General features: G+C 36.1%; 1 protein-coding gene across 1 annotated transcript in view; it reads left to right on the plus strand.

Annotated features, from left to right (window-relative positions):
* The first annotated feature begins 262 nt into the window (after positions 1-262).
* The window catches only part of CDH18 (cadherin 18), a 417,078-nt gene continuing 396,629 nt past the window's right edge, over positions 263-20,711 (plus strand). The window contains exon 1 of the mRNA XM_052659026.1: positions 263-490. Coding sequence (XP_052514986.1) covers positions 263-490 — 228 coding nt within the window. The remainder of the gene's footprint in view (positions 491-20,711) is intronic.

Raw genomic sequence — 20,711 nt, forward strand, 5'->3', positions numbered from 1 at the left:
TATCAGGTAGAAAATGGTTGCCCCTGTTCACCTGCTGTGAAGACTTAGAATCACACGACTACGGCTTTGGTTCTCTAACTGTTTCAGGATGTAAATGCAGCTTGACTTTTCCCCAATGGGCTGTTAAATCATGGACATGCTGAACAATTTTCTTAGGACTGTCCTTCCAGAAGATGCATTGGCTTCTCTCTCGAATGCTCACTAGGCATTTGTAGCTGACAAGGAAAATCAAGAAGGCTGTGAACTGGAAAGTTATCTTACAATGAAAATCACGAGTACCTCCTGCATCTGCCCAGTCCTGGTGTGTCTCTGTTTTGTGCAGAGGTGTTATGGGACCACTCACCACAGCTCCATCAAGGGGACCAGAAACCAAACCAAACACATCGAAGGTGAAACCGAAGTCCACCACCGTCCCAAAAGGGGGTGGGTTTGGAATCAGTTCTTTGTTTTAGAAGAACATATGGGACCAGATCCACAGTATGTTGGAAAAGTAAGTTTTTGTTTATTGTTTGTTTTTTCCTCTCCTGGGAAATTGAGGGGTGCGATGAGGGTGGAGCTGGAGTTGGATTTGAAGAGATATGGAACTTCAAGAGAATTACGTTATAGAATGTTATTTCTTATTCTGAACATTTTGAAATAATGATTATAAAAAATGAACATCGCCAAGCATGTCACATCTCCATAAAGATCAGTTCATATGTACTAGACTGACTTTTCTTTACCAGCGTATCACTCTTTCTGTTCTCTCATGTAAAATGTAAACACTTTAAACACACAATTCAGTAATTTTGTCTTTAGTACTATGAACGTGTAGTAGAATTCACCATGTTATTTCTTGGAGCATTGATATTTACAGATTTTTTTTTAATCTACTGCTGTTGTACATAAAGCTAAGAAAATCTACGACTTCTAATATATTTTTGTTAATTGTTACAAAGGTTGTAGTTGAATTTGTCAGCCTTTATAAGCACATGGATATTTATTGAATCTCCAAATTAATTTCCATATACATAGTAATATATTTTAAATATAGATTAAATATGTATTCAATGTACAGGTTTTGTTAAAATCCCCAAAGAATGAAGCTGATAAAATGATCAGGAACTTCACACCAGCTTTGCTTTCTCTTAGACATACAGACAAGACAATTTAATGGCTGATCAAACCCTTTAGGAAATTGTGTGCTCAGTAATAAGGGGGAGTTTAAGCACGTGTTATCAAGCTCCAGGGTAAAGAAGAACGTGGGAAGTGGGGAGACAGTCTTCTGATAAATTACTGATGGCTGGCAAGCAGCCACACTTAGGTTGGTTCAGTACCTATGGGAAAAGAAGCAAGCACAGCAGTAGAATCTTCATGACTACAGGCTCCCTGACTTCTTTTTTTTTTAATATAAATTTATTTTAACTGGAGGCTAATTACTCTACAAGATTGTATTGGTTTTGCCATATATCAACATGAATCCACCATGGGTGTACACATGTTCCCCATCCTGAACCCCCCTCCCACCTCCCTCCCCATACCATCCCTCTGGGTCATCCCAGTGCACCAGCCCTGAGCATCCGGTATCATGCATCGAACCTGGACTATGTGAAATGAATCATCAGGCTCCGTGACTTCTATCTCCCTGCTTGACTATTTATTTTCACTTTAGCACTGTTAGTGCTAAAAAAAAAAAAAAAAAAAAAATAGTACTCCATCCAAAGCCAGGGTGCTTCCCTAATGTGTAGGCAGTGCAGGAGCACAGCCATCTGTTCCACCTCTCATCCAACAGGAACTGAGTTGCAGCTGTGTTTTCCATACAAGGCAGGAGCTATGGAGTCAGAATATGAAGCACAAAACGATCTGAAACAAATCTATCATTCTCTGATATGCATATCAAAACAAGAAGAAAAACCCCTTATCTTCATTCTATGCATTTTCCCTATGGTGTATTCCATATAGTAAATGGAAATAAGTATACTAAAAGTAAAAACATAATAAATTGAATTACTGTAAAGCTATTTTTGTTATGAACTTCAAAATCTTTTTTCTATAACCCTTTCACTCCTTCGAAAGGAGGGGGTGGGGGAAGGAACAGAAAAATGTTTCTTTTTTGGAGTATTCCAAAAGGAAAAAAAATATATATGTTAAAATATTTTGTTGTTTACTTTTTGTCATTTTAGTTTAATTAAAAATCAAAATATAATTTGCTAGAAAGAAAAAGGGAAAGATCAGATAGCTTCTCAGTTTTTGATGATTTTAGTAAAAGATGGAATCTCAATCAGTAGTTTAGCTACAAATAATCTTTCTGGGCTTGGGTACCAGAGAACATATGGTTGAGAGCTTGTGAGCCACCAGGAGGTGGTGAGGGCTGGGAAACTGTTCCTTTGTGAAGGTTCTGCAGAAATCAGGGTCCATTCTAGTTGTAGTGTTAACAGACAAATTAAAGGGTCACACCCTTAAGGTATGGTCCTCTTATTCTGTATCTGACTTGTATCCCTTTACTCATAATCTTCTTTCTCAATATTCATCTGCCTTTGTGAGCAATCTAACTTGATTGTACAGGCTCATTCCCCTCATACATCACCCCCTACAAACATATATACATACATACATGATTGTGAAAATTAAAAAAAAAAAACTTTCAACGTCCAACATTACACATGTACTTGTGTATCCAACAATACACATGATCCTGTCCCATTATTTTTATTAAAGAAAATAATTTATATTTAAATAAAGTAAATGCATTATTACATACATATGAATACATTCATAATGAACCAGCCATGTATTTTCAAAGTGTTCCTGAGTAGAAGATGAAATCATTACAGTTTCTATGATCATGAGAAGGGAACACATCCAAAGATCTGAAAATTATCTCCTTTACCCCTCTCTGACACAGAAATGTCCACAGGATTTTTGTCAACAAAAATAAAATAATAATCATACAATACAGTTCTGTTATTAATATATTTTCTGCATTATAAGTTTGTTTCCATCATCCTTAAGCTCTGGCTTATAATTTTGTATATCTATTTCTATATTTCACATTACAAAACATCTGAAACTGCCAGAGCTCAAGCCAAACTGTTTGATACTTGCCAACTTCTTATATATTTTTTAAAATTTTCTTTGAGGCTTCTTAGTCAATGATTGGATTTGTTACAAGGGAACTTATTTTACTGACATTGGTCAATACATATTACTCACTACTAAGAGATTTTTTTTTTAATAAGGGTAAGGAAATTTCTAATGGTAAATAGTGTATATATATATATATATATATATATATATACACACACACACATATATCAGGTATACAGCATCTACACTTTAAATATATGCCATTATACATATATACAGGTATGTGTAATTGACAATTCATACTTTTTTCAGAATGTAAAAGCCATGAGAAATTAAATACCAAAATTATTATGTGTAGTGCATGTCTATGTATCTATGTATCTATCTCTCCATCTATCTATATATCTTGGATTTGATCTCCCTGATTTATTAAAGATCTTTTTAAATACTTGAAAGTTTAGGGTCAGGAAGCTATAATAGCACATTTGTTAGTAAGTAAGTCCTTTCTTCCCAGAAAAAAACCTATATGGTAATGTAATTATAGCTTTACAACAAAAGTCTTCTCTCTTTTCCAAAAATTATATAATAACTAATATAGATCACTGTCTTTTATTTTTTAAAAATTGAAAAGAGCTAAATGAATCCCATTATAACTAAGAATTTAATTTTATATAAAATATCACACACATCCTAAAATGCAGGCTGTGTATGACACCCATCATTAGGGTAGACTCATTGCTTTCATGAGATAATGAGAATTACTAAGTAAAGAGCTGAGTCTGAGTTACGACTTCTCTTCTTTTTATCTGTATTACAACTGGTGAGTGTCTTTGATTTCCTTACATGTAACAAGAAGAAAAGTTATGACCAACCTAGACAGCATATTCAAAACCAGAGACGTTACTTTGCCAACAAAGGTCCGTCTAGTCAAGGCTATGGTTTTTCCTGTGGTCATGTATGGATGTGAGAGTTGGACTGTGAAGAAGGCTGAGCGCTGAAGAATTAATGCTTTTGAACTGTGGTGTTGGAGAAGACTCTTGAGAGTCCCTTGGACTGCAAGGAGATCCAACCAGTCCATTCTGAAGGAGATCAGCCCTGGGATTTCTTTGGAAGGAATGATGCTAAAGCTGAAACTCCAGTACTTTGGCCACCTCATGCGAAGAGTTGACTCATTGGAAAAGACTTGGATGCTGGGAGGGATTGGGGGCAGGAGGAGAAGGGGACGACAGAGGATGAGATGGCTGGATGGCATCACGGACTTGATGTACGTGAGTCTGAGTGAAGTCTGGGAGTTGGTGATGGACAGGGAGGCCTGGCGTGCTGCGATTCATGGGGTCGCAAAGAGTCAGACACGACTGAGCGACTGAACTGAACACTGAGAAATACTGTTTCAGATTTCTAATTCAAGCGTGTTATAAAGTTTGGTTTATAGTTTAGATTGTCAGTTAAACCACTGTCTGTGGTTGTGCTGGTGTTGCTTGCATAATAGATAAGAATAACTATTGAAAAATGTTAAGTATTATCGGTGATACATGGAAATAGCACAAAACCAAATTCAGTTTCTAAACATGATGTCTTTTTGTAATGCAACTAGAGTCACATTTATGTATTGAATGTAGCTGTTTTCAAGCTATGATGGTAAAACTGAGCAGCAGTGAAATAAAGTAATACATGCAAAGTCCAAAGTATTTACTAATGACCATTTACAGAAAATATTTGGAACCCCTTTTCAAGGTTCCTGCCTCACCTAGTAGACTGTGAACACTCTGGAAGCAGTTATGGGGCTGTTTCATCTTCATTTACACAGAACTCTATCTCAGTGCCTATTGTAATGCTCAACTGTGGTAATTCACTGGAAAGGGTTCTATAAATTACAGCCTTTTGTAGTCCTGTTAATGGTTGTAATAATTATTTGAAATTATTGAAACAAAAATCTCTGTCATCAAACATTTCTTTTATGGAAGTGTGAATTTGCAGAGGTCTTTAGTTCACCTCTTTCACTGGCATGCCCTCTCCCAAGGTTATTTTAATGAATGTTTATTAGCTTTTGGTATTTTTGTTGTTATTGCTGTTTAGTTGCATTGCAGGCAGTACTGTAATGAATGTCTTTGTACATACATCATTTAGCAAATGTATAGATGTCCCTGAAGGAAGAGGTTTCCAGAGTGGAATTCTGACTCAAAAAATAAAAAATCTTTAATTTTGGTAGATGTTACCTATCCTCCTCCATAGGTGGTAGTATACTTTACACCTCTGTCAGTGATATGTAAGAATACATATTTCTCTATAGCAATGCCAACAAATGGGATTGTAAGATCTGGACTTTTGTAAATAGGTGAAAAATTGCATCTCTATGTGCTTTCAATATACGTTTGTCTTATTATGAATGAAATTAATCACATTTTTGTAGTTGAGGGGATATGAATATTCCTTTTTTTGCTAACTGACTCTTTAGGCCCTTTTGTTACTCTTTTAAACTTATCAGTACTAGTCAATAATTACATAATAGATGGAATAAATTTTTGCCAGCAATATTACCAATAATTTTTTCACAGTTGCAATTTACCCTTTGACTTTGTTTATAAGTTTTGCTTTATAGAAATGCATTATTTTAATTTGATCATCTTTTGCATTCCTTTAATTGAAACAACACTTTTATTTGATTTGAATTTTTCTGAAATTTGAAATATTGGTGTTCAGAATTAGTGCCAGGATATTAAAAATGCATTCTTCATGTCTTAATATCTACAGTTTATCACATATTTTAGAAAATGTTGCTTATGGAATAAAAAACATGGTGTAAAAATAGAATTGTTTGCTTTAGAGATCAAAAGCTATAATTTAGAATACATATGATATCATATTTTGATCACTAGCTATTGACTGTATTGCATTTATGTCTCATATTTACCAATAGAATACATTAGGGTACAGGTTGTAGTTGAAAGTATACTGACTCTTTCTGGTATATTCTAGGAGTATTTAAATATATGCAACTGTTAGAATTTAACTAAGGACACTTATTGGAAATAATGTTTGTTACTATACAAACACTGAAAGTGAGCTTCATGTATTTCAAGTGATAATTGCTGTGATTAGCTAGGTGTCCTGCTCCATAAATACATTAAAAAATATGTATTATACATGTAATATGAAAATTTTCACTTCAAAAATAGTGAAGATGACTTCTTTAACTGGCCAAAAATTCTTATATGAGAGATAAAAGATGCTATGTTTACTTCAGTATATCTTTAAGTGTATATTATCTATATTGTATTATCTGGTAGTTAAAAATAATAGAATAAAACATAGAATAGAATAGAATCAAATCAAATTAAAGGTAAGACCAAAAACTGTTCCTCTGTATTAACGTGTTTTAGGCTAAGATATCTACTCTATTAACAATATAGCATTAGGATTTGGGCCTTATTAACATTAAACATATCTTTGATAATAAAAATTAATGAGACTAGACTTTTTCAGGATGAACAAATGTATTACATTCCCCATATTCACTTCTCTTCATTTTATAGTGTATGTTCTTATGACTGTTAGGATTTTTTTCCAGATTAAAAACTGTATCATGTAGAAACTGTTGCATACTTCTATAAAGAATTTAGTTACTAAAATTCTACCTCTAACTCCCCTCTTTTCCCATGTCCTATGTGTGTGAGTCAGTGGTAAAGAATCCACCAGCCAATGCAGGAGACAAAAGTTTGATCCCTGGGTCAGGAAGATCTCCTGGAGAAGCAAATGGCAATCCACTCCAGCATTTTTGCCTGGGAAATCCCATGGACGGCGGTGCCTGGTGGGTTACAGTCCATGGGGTTGCAAAAACATCTGACACAACTTAGTAACTAAACAATGGCAATATGTGTGAGTAAAGTGTAGACTCTAGGCAATTATTCTAAATGTGCTATATTAAAACAAAACAAAACAAAAACAACCACAGCAAGCATATAGAAAGTAAGAAAAGAATTCTGGTGGCATAAAGGAATTAAATCATCTTGTCAAATTCCTCAAATAATGGAAACCAACGATGCTTGAAATAGTTAAGCGATCTCTTCATGGGAAGGGGGATTAGTTATGGCAGTGCCAAAGAACAAATTGTAAGATATCTAATTCTTTAATGAAAATCAGCTTCTAGTATATAGTGCATGAAATTCCCCTCTCATCATCACCATTACTTCCATTATTCTCTATTTTTTCTGTCTTTAAAAAGAGAGCCTTCAAATCTCTTTTAATATGAAGTACTGTAACTTCAAATTAAATAAATGATTTTGGGTTCAAGAGAGAATAAATCATGTAAAAAGGCATGGGAAGGTTCAGGTTTTATAGAAAAAAAAGATAACTTTAATGTCATCATGAACTCTGAATTAAAAATTAAACAAACAGCCAGAAAAGCTTCCGATTGTCATCTTATTGTCAAGATGATGATTTTATAAAAGTTTTTTTTTTTTTTTACCATAACTTCTTGGAAATGGAAAACTTCTTGTATGAAAACATGACATTTTAATTTTGTACAAGTGACAATGTGATGAAATGATGTCATGTGAAATTAACTCATGGTGTGCAGGTGCATATGGATACAGAAATTTCTCAATAATCATCCCGGAAATTTAACTATTTAGGTCCAGTCCTAAAAGAAATTGGGTGCACAAAAGAGAAATTTGATTTGGCATATACTTCATTTAATTTGTAGTGATATAGAACCTGATATATCTTTTTTAGAAGAAATCAGATTTCACTGTTTCACTTTAGTTTTAGAGAAAACTGACAATATGTTTGAACTACCTAAAAATGTTGAAATTAATAACATTAGCACTCATATATAGTGTTTCTTAGTCCTAAATTGGAAAATTTTTAAACATCATCAGTATAAAGCGGTATTATGGGCACAATCTATGAAATTGTTCACCATGTATACTTGGTATTACTATATAAACATAACCACCTGTATGTTAATATGTGTGTATTTGTTCTTGAGTGTATCAGTGGTGCTAAACAGAAAGTGACTTTAACACTCAGGGGCATTTGGCAATGTATAGACACATTTTTCACCTCTGCTACAATGTCTATTAGTTTAAGATGGCATAATCATTATGGCCACAAACTGAAAGAGTTCAGGAAAATATCTTAATGTGCTTTCAACTCAGAATAAAATATGAAAATGAATATAATTGTCTATATTAGTCTTTATATCAATACAATTGCAAATAGAATTTAAAGAAAAAGGCCCACAAAGGCAAAATGGCCAAGGGTCTCTGAAAGTTATAATGCTGCTGCTGCTGCTGCTGCTAAGTCACTTCAGTTGTGTCCGACTCTATGCAACCCTATAGACGGCAGCCCACGAGGCTCTGCCCTCCCTGGGATTCTCCAGGCAAGAACATTGGAGTGGGTTGCCATTTCCTTCTCCAATGCGTGAAAGTGAAGTCGCTCAGTTGTTTCCGACTCTTGGCGACCCCATGGACTGCAGCCTACCAGGCTCCTCCGCCCATGGGATATTCCAGGCAAGAGAACTGGAGTGGGTTGCCATTGCCTTCTCCTGAAGTTATAATGAGGACTTGATTTTTGTGATGGAAGGATCTTTACCGAGCCTTCCTTTCTGGCTCGTAGATTGCTGTCTTCACATTCACATGGTGTTCTCACTATGTGAGTATCTGTGTGCAGATTTCCTTTTTTCTTTAGAACGTTAGTCCTCTATAAGGACTCCATCTCAGATAATGTACTGGGGTTAGAATGTCAACATGTGGATTTCATTGGTTTAAAATTCAACCCATAATAGACTGAAATCAATATATTTTTGTGTAATTGTTAGGATTTTTATACTTTATAGAAATACAGCATCTATTATTTCTTTGAATTTTCTTCTCCCTCGTTTATTGTTTCATTCTGAAACTTCTATTTGATATGATTTTTCTGAGATTCACTTTTAGGATTCTAATGCTTTCTTCAACTTAGTTGAATCAGTTCAGTTCAGTTCAGTCGCTCAGTCGTGTCCGACTCTTCGCAACCCCATGAACTGCAGCATGCCAGGCCTCCCTGTCCACCACCAACTCCCGGAGTTCACTCAAACTCATGTCCATCAAGTCGGTGATGCCATCCAGCCATCTCATCCTCTGTCATCCCCTTCTTCTACTGTCCCCAATCCCTCCCAGCATCAGGGTCTTTTCCAATGAGTCAAATCTTTGCATGAGGTGTCCAAAGTACTGGAGTTTCAGCTTTAGCATCCATTCCTTCCAATGAACACCCAGGACTGATCTCCTTTAGAATGGACTAGTTGGATCTCATTGCAGTCCAAGGGACTCTCAAGAGTCTTCTCCAACATCACAGTTCAAAAGCATTAATTCTTCAGCACTCAGCTTTCTTCACAGTCCAACTCTTACATCCATACATTACTACTGGAAAAACCATAGCTTTAACTAGACGGTCCTTTGTTGGCAAACTAATGTCTCTGGTTTTGAATATGCTATCTAGGTTGGTCATAACTTTCCTTTCAAGGAGTAAGTGTCTTTTAATTTCATGGCTGCAGTCACCATCTGCAGTGATTTTGGAGCCCCCCAAAATAAAGCCTGACCCTGTTTCCACTGTTTCCCCATCTATTTGCCATGAACTGATGGGACCAGATGCCATGATCTTAGTTTTCTGAATGTTGAGTTTAAGCCAGCTTTTTCACTCTCCTCTTTCACTTTCATCAAGAAGCTTTTTAGTTTCTCTTCACTTTCTTCCATAAGGGTGGTGTCATCTGCATATCTGAGGTTATTGATGTTGAGTATTAATATTTTTTTTATATTTAAATTGTGGCTCAGATGGTAGAGAATCTGCCTGCAATGCAGGAGATCCATGTTCAGTCTCTGGATTGGGAAGATCCCCTGGAGAAGGGAACAGAAACCCACTTTAATATTCTTTCCTGAAGAATTCCATGGACAGAGGAGCCCGGCAGGCTGCAGTCCCTGGGGTTGCAAAGAGTCGAACATGACTGAGCAACAACCACTTGACTTAAATATGAATATTAGCTTGAACACATTTAAAAATTTTTGCTTTACATTGATTCCTTTTCTCCTTTTTATATATACCTTGTTTTTTCATTTTGACCAGTTTCTTCTCTTAAATATTTAAGTATTGCAAACCAACTGTTTAAAAATCTTGATCAAATTGTGTTATTCATTTCTGCTTGGTTAATTTGCATATTTCTTTTGTCTATCCACTGGCATGGAAATTTGATCCTGGTGTGCCTTTAAAATTTTTTTATTCACTTGTTTTCGATAGAATGTGATAAGTAGGAATGAGGATTTTGATGGAATTCCTCTAAAATACAGCTTGAGGGAGATCCATAGAGAGTCATTTATATTTTTGTTTGCTGACAACCCATTGATTTCATAAATCTTAATACATTTTATTTTTGTTTTTAATTTGTTTTCTTTCTGTTAAGTAAGGTATAACTGATTTATAACATCATGTTAATTTCAGGTTTACAGAAGTGATTCAGTTAAATATATATTAAATTTTAATTTTTAACTATTGATTCATATCCATACTTTTTAATGAAAACAACAATTAAAGAACACTAGCAGCACAAAAAGAAATCTTGTATGGACATGTTGTGCTTCATGGGGTCACAAAGAGTCAGACAAGACTGAGTGACTGAACTGAACTGAACTGATACCTTTCTTCTGGTCTGCTAGTTTGAATTTCAGTTTATCACAGGGATGGTTATTTTTCTGCCAAGCACTATTAACCAACCACAAGCTTCCTTGCTATTTTTTTTAAGCTAGTAGGTAGATAGTCCAATTTTCATTTCATAGAGTTTGTTTTCAAGTAGTCTTGCTTTGTTCAGACATCTCCTTTCTAATTTTATACTTTGATGGGACTGAAAGTCATAGTTTCTAATCTTCAGAAGATGGAAAATTTAATCTTGGTGCTCATGGCCTGTATTCAGTTTAATTTCCCCCAAAGTCATCTGACTATCTGCCAGTTGGAAATGACTTTCCTGGTGAAAATCTCTTCCTTCCTTTCTCCAGTAAATTACCTTTCACTGAATTACCATTTAGTGAATTACAGTGAATGTTTCTATCATATTGCTCTTTATATTTACAATTGTTTATAGTAGGAGATGTCTTTATTAACTTTGTCTGACATTTTTATGGTCATATCTTACTGAAGGTTTTTCTTTACACAAAACAAGCTTTGGATTAGATAATTTTGTTAATATATTTTCTATATATATAATAGTATTCTTTTACCATGATTCAATATTTTCATGCAGAGGTAGAAATGAAAATCTAAATATTCTCCAAAATATGAAAAAATAGATATATACATTCTGAAAAATCTATCACACTTCATAATTAACTATGGACTGTTTTGTTCCAGTACATATTGGCCCTAAGAAAATGAATCATTTTCAACATAGGTATTATTCAGGAAATCTGTTCCATAATTTCATTGATTTTTTTTTAATCCAGTAAACATTTAATTGCATCAGACTTCACATAGCAAAAGCATTTAGTTGGAAGTTAAGCCTAGAGGGTCTTCAAATACATCCTGTTTTTACTTTTTCTAAATTTCATAAAGAAAATACCAGGCGTTTGTTACAAGAATCACAGAGTGAAATATCATCAATTTTTTTTCCTCTAGGATTGTTTCCTCTATATAGCTTATTTGGCACTATATTTATAGACATTAGAAAGGTATACAATATGCAGTCCTATTCTACAATAAAAGATAAAATAATATAAAATATAAATCATTAAAATATACTAACATAGTCTTCCCTTTGGTTTTCATTTTTTATAACCATAGCTTTATTTTAGTTTAATTTTTTTAAATATTTAGTGGAGAATAGTTGATCTGAAATATTGTGTTAGTTTCACGTATACAGCAAAATGAATCCGTTATACATACTCTTTTATAAATTCTTTTCTCTTAAAGGCTATTAGAGTATTAGAGATCCCTGTGCTGTATAGTAGGTCCTTATCTAATTTATGTTTTACCAACTGAGCTATGAGGGAAGCCCCAATTTATGTATAGTAGTGTGTATATGTTAATCCCAATCTTCAAATATATCCCCTTACTTACCACTAGTAACCATAACTTTATTTTCTACATCTGTGACTCTGTTTTGTTAAGTTCATGGGTACCCTTTTTTCCATATAGAAGCAATATCATATGATATTTGTCAGCTGAGTTTATTTTGACAAAGGCTGAAGACTAGGTCATATTCATTCAAAATTTATCAAATATCTCAATTTTGGTCACCGTGCTAGGCATTGTTTATATAGTGATGAATGACACAGGTATTTTGGGAGACATTGACATTAAGGCAACATTCATACAAATAAATATTCATCTATAAAGTGTGGTGAGGATTATTAAAGAATGTTGTACTTGGGTGTAGTGTTAAACCTAGATTGGGGGTGAGGAAAGAACTCTCTAAGGAAGAACAGGCCAGTATCTAAAAATAAATCAGGGCTAATTCCACCAAATTGACCGTCACATATGCTTGTATGTGACTTTTGAGCTTGGGGCAATGTCCATGGTGAAGGATTAACACATATAAAGCTCTTGAGATTTGAAGCAATCTGCATGCAATGCAACCCACTCCAGTACTTTTGCCTGGAAAATCCCATGGGCAGAGGAGCCTGGTAGGCTGCAGTCCATGGGGTCGCAAAGAGTTGGACACGACTGAGTGACTTCACTTTCACTTTTCACTTTCATGCATTGGAGAAGGAAGTGGCAACCCACTCCAGTGTTCTTGCCTGGAGAATCCCAGGGACGGGGGAGCCTGGTGGGCTGCCGTCTATGGGGTTGCACAGAGTCGGACGCAACTGAAGCGACTTAGCAGCAGCAGCAGCAGCAGCATATTTGACTGCATTCTTCTTCCAAGAAAGACTGGGTAACTCCAATGTAGGGAATGAGCAGTAGAGAGATGAGATTAGACACAATAAGACATAGATATTACAGTGTTTCTGGGGTAAATAACTGTGGACTTCATATTTAGAGAAATGTGAAGACTGTTGATTTTAAGAAGAAAAGGATGTGGCATCAATATATTTGACATTTATTGCTAAGCAATCACTCTTCTGGGCTTCCCTTGTGGCTCAGCTGGTAAAGAATCTGCTTGCAAGGTGGGAGACCTGGTTTGATCCCTGGGATGGGAAGATCCCTTGGAGAAGGGAAAGGCTACCCACTCCAGTATTCTGGCCTGGATAATCCCATGGACAGAGGAGCCTGGCAGGCTGTAGTCCATGTGGTTGCAAAGAGTCGGACAGGACTGAACAACTAACATACAATCACTCTTATTTATGAGTAACAGAATCTCAGGGAAGAATTTTGGAACAATCAAAAGTATGTTAGTTTCTGTAAAGCAGCTGCTGCTAAGTCACATCAGTCGTGTCCGACTCTGTGCGACCCCATAGATGGCAGCCCACCAGGCTCCTCCGTCCATGGATTTTCCAGGCAAGAGTACTGGAGTCGGGTGCCATTGCCTTCTCCGGTAAAGTAGCTAATACATTATAAAAAAGAGGGTAATAGTTGGCTTATTTCCTGTTCCATAATGATTTAAAGGATCTTATACTTATGAACCGTATAATGTGTTACTGGCTCAAGGCAACAACTAAGACATACTTGTAACATATATATATAAGTAACAGGAAACAGGGGAGGGAACATTGGACAGGTAGCCTTGATTTTTATACTATATTATCTTTTGACCTGAGTAAATCCAGACTTTCAGAACAAGGCTTTATTATGCACATCAAAGAAGTGAATGAATAAGATGATTACAAGAATCCTGTTTCACTTTGAAAGTTACTGTTTCAACATAAATTCAACTGTTAAGAGAAACTAACAGCATGTCATATACTGTGCTAGATGTGGAGATTATACTAATGAAATATACAATCTCCATAATTAATGAAGGCAAGAAGAGGAGGGGTTTTGAGAACAAGTGGTAGCATCACAGTGCTAGTGATGCTATAGCGGTGCTAAACATAGAGGATGATGGTTCTAGGGGAGGAGAAATATACTTGACTCACATCAGTTTAGAGAAGGCTCCTCAGAAGAGTGAGAGCTTGAACTAATCTGTTAGTAGCAATAGAAAATGAAACAGGTAAAATACATTGGTTAAGAGAGACCTGCTCTGGAATGGCAGGAATGCCATATCAAAAGAATCTAAGTAATAATTAATAACATATAAGTGCAGCAGCTGGAGCACAGATCACATGCTGAAAAGTGAGACTGGGGATGAAGCTAGACAGTATGATAGGCCACCTAGGACCAGTCTTTGTATGAGACTCAAAGGAGAATATAACTATATTCTCCTTTACCTCCAGGTGTTCGGGAATGAATTGAAGGATTTTCAAATGTAAAGTGACATGAGATATAAAGAACAAGTTCAGAGGCAGAGAGCGGACATTGCACAAATGTGCAATGCACCATTGCACAAATCTAGACTTGAACTTGTACATTTCAAAAGAATTGAAGGGAGTAAATAGATTAAAACTTTTAAAAAATTTCATGATATAGAATTGACAAGATTTTGGGTCCACTGAGGGTGAGAAAGGGCCATTTGAAGATGTTGAGCAGGCTCCTTAAATTGTGGAGGGATTCTAGAGAGGGCCTTCCCAGGTGGTGCTAGTGGTAAAGAGCATGCTTGCCAATGCAGGAGACAGTAGAGACAGGCTTGATCCCTCAGTTGGGAAGACCCCTGGAGAAGGGCATGGAAAGCCACTCCAGTATTCTTCCCCAGAGAATCCATGGTCAGAGGAGACTGGTGGGCTATAGTCCACAGGGTTGCAAAGAGTCGGACAAGACTGTAGCGACTTCGCATGCATGCTAGCGAGTAAAGGAGGAGAAACATATCTGGAAGTGAGGATGATGGAGCTAAGTTTGGAAAGTCTATATCCTGGGAGCTTTGTGGCCATGCAGGTGGGAAATTATGGAGAGATGCAGAGCTGGGGGAAGGATGTAAGCTATTGGTGATTGAAGCCATGCGTAAAAATTTAGAGAAATGTACATTGACTCCTGGCTCAGAATATAAATCTGTAGTGCAAAAAAGTTAGAATGGAAAAGAGAAAACTAAGTCTGCATAAAGAGTTATAAAATTCAACAAAGGACTTTATAGAATAGAAATGGAATCAGAGTCGATAAATAAGGAGAAAATCTCAAGGAGCAAGTGATCAACAAAATTTGAAGCGTGAGTGAGAATACAATAGCACTGTATTGTCTACTTGAAGGATTGCTAAGAGGGTAGAGTTTATGTTGTGTTCTTGTCACAAATAACAACAAGAGAGGGCAGGAGAAAACTTTTAGAGGTGATGTTTATGTTTATGTTTCTGACATAGATTGTGTGATGGTTGTATACTCATGGCCAAACTCATTCAGCTGTATACATGTATAAATAGGTATAGTGTTCTGTGTTTAATTATACCTCAGTAAAGTGGCTTTAAAAAGAAAATGATAACAATAAAATATTTTAAAATTGGGACTTATATTTTCTACAGATATTTGTTTTACCCAGGAAGCTATTTTCTCTGAAAAGTGGAAGAGAAACTGAAAGTGACTCAGTCATGTCCCACTGTTTGCAACCCCATCGACTGTAGCCTGTCAGGCTCCTCTGTCCATGGATTCTCCAGGCAGGTATACTGGAGTGGGTAGCCATTCCCTTATCCACGGGATCTTCCCAACTCAGGGATGGAAACCAGGTCTGACACATTGCAGGTAGATTCTTTGCCATCTGAGCCACGATTTTCTCTGAAGAACTTTACTCTTTACAGCTTGACTCATGTTCAAGAGGATTGAAGTGATAGAGGAGGCTGTAATTGAATATGAATCTGTGGAGTCTTTGAGGGGTTTCCTTGGTGGCTCAGATGGTAAATATCTGCCTGCAATGAAGGAGACCTGGATTTGATCCCTGGGTTGAAAAGATCCCCTGGAGAGCAAATGGCAACCCACTCCAGTATTCTTGCCTGAGAAATGCTATGGACAGAGGAGCCTGGCAGGCTCTAGTCCATGGGGTAACAAAGAGTCGGACATGACTGAGCAGCTCACACTTTTTAATACTATGGCATCTTTGCTTATTTGTAATGGAACTATTCATCTTCCTCAGCCCTTCTAATTGTTGCCTGCTGCTGCTGCATCTAAAAATTTAGGTGTTCCTCTATATGCTGCTCATCCTGAACTGTTCTCATCTGCCTAGTGATTGACACAGTGTTTGTGTTGGTTAGTAATATCCTGCTGGCTGGTGAAGGAAACTATATGAAGCTAATTTAATAATGGGAAGTGATTTACTAACTTCATACCTGAGGAGTAGAACAGACTCCAGGCAAGTAAACAATCAGTGATACAAATAGTGTGATTAGGATCCTAGCCAATTGCCTACAGCTGCAAACTCAGAAAGCATGTGAAGCCCACGTCCCAACATTTGTAGGCAACAGTTCAATCCGTTTCTATGTCTGTTATAAAAAAATAAAAATAAAAAAGGGATTTCTTTGCTTGCAGCTAGATGGTTTCAAGTGCCCACATATTTTTCAAATCCACATTTAAGGGTCTGTCCTTTAAAAACTCCCATGTATAGATACTAGTTTCTCAAACAATGAGAGTCTTCTTGTTAAAAAAAAAAAAAAAAAACTCATTGGTTAACAAACAAAATATATATAAAAATATAAAATAAGATAGTAATTTTATGGTAAAGGCATACTTTCTTTGAATCTTATTGGACTGCTGTTCAAGCACATGCTGAATTAATGATAGTCAACCTGTGTTGAATAACTGAAGTCCAGATTTCTGATTTAACCATGGGGAAAATTGGATTATCATTATGTGTTTAGACCAGAGCTGTCTAGTAGAACTTTCTGTAATTATAGTCCTGTTTTATATCTGCACTGCCATTTTGGAAGCTACTGCTGCTGCTGCTGCTGCTAAGTTGCTTCAGTTATGTCTGACTCTGTGCAACCCCAAAGAGGGCAGCCCACCAGGCTCCCCCATCCCTGGGATTCTCCAGGCAAGAACACTGGAGTGGGTTGCCATTTCCTTTTCCAGTTCATGAAAGGAAAAGTGAAAGTGAAGTTGCTCAGTCGAGTCCCACTCTTCGCAACCCCATGGACTGCAGCCTACCAGGCTCCTCCGTCCATGGGATTTTCCAGGCAAGAATACTGTGGTGGTTTGCCATTGCCTTCTCCATTGGAAGCTACTCAGTTCAGTTCAGTTCAGTCACTCAGTTGTGTCCAACTCTTTGCGACCCCATGAATAGCAGCATGCCAGGCCTCCCTGTCCATCACCAACTCCCGGAGAAGCTGGAAGCTACTAGCCACCAAAAAATGTTTGTTTCAGAAAAAAAAAAAGCAACCAACTAGCTTCCTTTTAATTGACATTTGAATATTTGAGTTTTGGCTATTGCAATTAAGGTTCTGAATGTTTGTTTTATTAATTCAAATAGCTACTTGTAGTTTTGGGCTCCAATATTGGATGGACAGATAGAATAATAAGTAGGGAATCTAGCATCATGTGCATAATATATACAAATGTACGAGTCTGATTTTGGAGAAGACTTTTGAGAGCTCCTTGAACTGCAAGGAGATCAAACCAGTCGATTCTAAAGGAAATCAACCCTGAATATTCATTGGAAGGACTGATGCTAAAACTGAAGCTCCAATACTTTGGCCACCTGATGTGAAGAGCCAACTACTTGGAACAGACCCTGATGCTGGGAAAGATAGAAGACAGGAGAAGGGGACGGCAGAGGATGAGATGGACCGACTCAATGGACATGGATTTGAGCAAGCTCTGGGAGGTGGTGAAGGAAGGCCTGGCATTCTGCAGTCCATGGGGTCACAAAGAGTCAGACATGACTGAATGACTGAACAACAATGAGTCTGTGAAGGTCACATAAAGTAATAGGCAGACAGAATGACATTAAACACTGTGGATCTAAAAGTTTGACTCTAATATGTAAAGAAGGTTATGAAAACTGGGAGGATCGAGCCCAGCTCTCTTTCCCTTTGCGTAAAGCATCATAATATTTTGTTATCGTTCACATTATTTCTATGTGTGGAGGTGTGAGGTGGGTATTGCACTGAAAGGCATGATTTAGTAGGTCACCTTCTTGACTGCAACAGAATATGACCCACTTCAGCATAAAATTAACTTTCCAGATGGATATTGGCTAGATGATGGAATTGGCAGAGAGGCCAATGAGTCAGTGTTGGAATAAAGCAGGAACCAAGAGAGGTTGAGTAGCTGTAAATGAAGCCAGGTTGATACCCCAGAAATGGTTAAGTCAAAAGATTGCCAGTGACACTTCTGCCACTGTTCCTGATAACATAGCCACAAATAGTAGCAAATCTTTCCTTTGATCTTTGTGTCAACTGGTCACATTTTAAAGCTCCAGACAAGAAAGCATATGTTGCTTCATCCTAAGTCAACTGTCAGTAGTCTAACTGCCCAAGTGGGGAAGATGCAGAGTCTCGTTCCAGAAGTTTCCATAATTGAGGCCACATTATCTTCTACCAAAGTCTTATAATGGGATACCAATTCTTTCAAAATAAGATGGGATTCCCTAAAAGATACACTGACACATACCCAGCTATAGTTTAATATAATTCTTAACTGTGTGGAAAAGTTTCATATATTTGACTTTTGTTTTACTTCAGTATATTATTTTACCTAGTATGTCACCAAGCTATATCAAATATCATTCATCTTATTTTAAAATAGGGACTCAGAAAAATTGCAGACCACTCTTTCTTTTTTTGAATTTACTTCACTGTCCAACGTTGTGTATGTATGTTGTATTAATGCATATGTATGTGTGTGTGTGTGTGTATAAAGCTAAAAATAGTGGTTCATAAACTTGTTCTGGAACATCATGTATGCTCAGTAATTGCTTGTTCAGTTCATTAGCTCCTTTGCATGCATGGGTTCCTTCTATTGTTATTTCAAAATTATGAGAACTATTAAATATATCTGTAGTATTCAAGGCAATATAAACTACTTTTAATTAAAGTAAGAGGATGCTAAGCAGAGAGGAAGTGCTGTAAGAGAGACATATATATTTCACTTGAAATTACATTTCCCTCCTAAATATGACTTATGTTATGGCCTTATGCATTCTTTCTTCTCCATGCATTGCTGCTGTTGTTCTTTGAACCCTGTTATTATTATTCCATTGAATTAAATTGACTATGAACATTTTTTCAGTTTTATTACTATTTTTATAAACACTGAGATGAGGAAGGGTAAAATAATATCTAATTATACATCAATTATCAGCACCAATAACACTAAGTAAATATTTATGTTTGGGGGGTGGAGCATCAGTACAGTGCAGCTGTGGGGGACTAAAGACTCTCTCTAGAGAGCTGTTAATTTGCATAGAAGTTATTTCTATTCTGCATTTTGCAGCTGCATTTCTTTTAGTGTCTGTAAAAAATGTGACAATAACAAGAATGAAGATAAAGAAAATGCTACAGTTGGGTTAATACATTAAAAACAAAGCTTTTGATTAGGTATGTATTACCAGGAGACAAATATTCACAAGGTAGGTAGATACCTTAGTTTTCAGCCTTCTTTGAATATCAGAATTACATGGGAAGTTTTTAAAGATCCTCAGGTCCAGCCTGTGCATCCAATTGAATAAGTCAGGAGATCTAAAAATAGAACTCTGATATCTATTTGTCAAGCCACCAAAATGATCCTAAATTAAGTATCTTTTAGAGCCACTTGTCTTTAGGTTCATTTTACTAGTGATACATGAGGATACCTTGAGTAAAATGACAAGAATCTTTGTGTTAGAAATGGCTACTTTGTTTTAATAATAGATATCTGTGAAATAATGATCATTTTAATGTGACATATATGTGCTTAATCTCATGGTCTTGAATAACTCCTCTTTTAAAATATATTGATAAATGAGATCAAGTATTTTTTCTCTATGTACATGTTTTCAAATACCTTTATTTGTACTGATATATATAATACATGCAGATAGGGGAAAAAAAGCAAATGTTACAAAAAGTTATCACAAAATTGATATTCCTCTTTTCCCCTTTCATTTCCTTCTCTCAGCTTTTCTTACAGATTAAAAAAAAATGTGATATTTTAGTCCTTTTATTTTAACATGACTAGACTTTATCTTGATTTCCTGCTATAGACTATGAGAGTCTACTTGTTTAATCACCCTACCTCCTGTTCCCCTTTTCCCATACTTTTTCATTAATCATATTGTTCCTCCCTAAGTTGTCTTTTTAAAATATGTAAAATACTGATGATTATTCCTACTCTTGCTAACTTTAGATAGGCTATAATTACTTTCCACCTTTTAGAATGATGATACAGAAAACCCTACCATTGTCTTCAGAACACTGAGACAGATGATGAGAGTTTGAGCCAATTTCATCACTATCTCCCTTGTTAGTTGTCTCAGACATCTTAATTTTTTTCCTAAAAAGTCTTACACTTAATTTTTCCAAAAATGTGCACTTTTATTCAGAGAGGAGAATGACTGGCTGTTGAGAGTTCTGCTTGGAGACATGTACTTTTTCTATAATTTGTCCACTTACCTTTATGTTTTAGAATTAAATCTCATCCCCAGACTCCATTATACTTGGCATTTTTGACTCCTAAGCTTTTGAGGAAATAATGCAAGA

The sequence above is a fragment of the Budorcas taxicolor genome, chromosome 20 (assembly GCF_023091745.1).
Source record: "Budorcas taxicolor isolate Tak-1 chromosome 20, Takin1.1, whole genome shotgun sequence".
NCBI lineage: Eukaryota > Metazoa > Chordata > Mammalia > Artiodactyla > Bovidae > Budorcas > Budorcas taxicolor.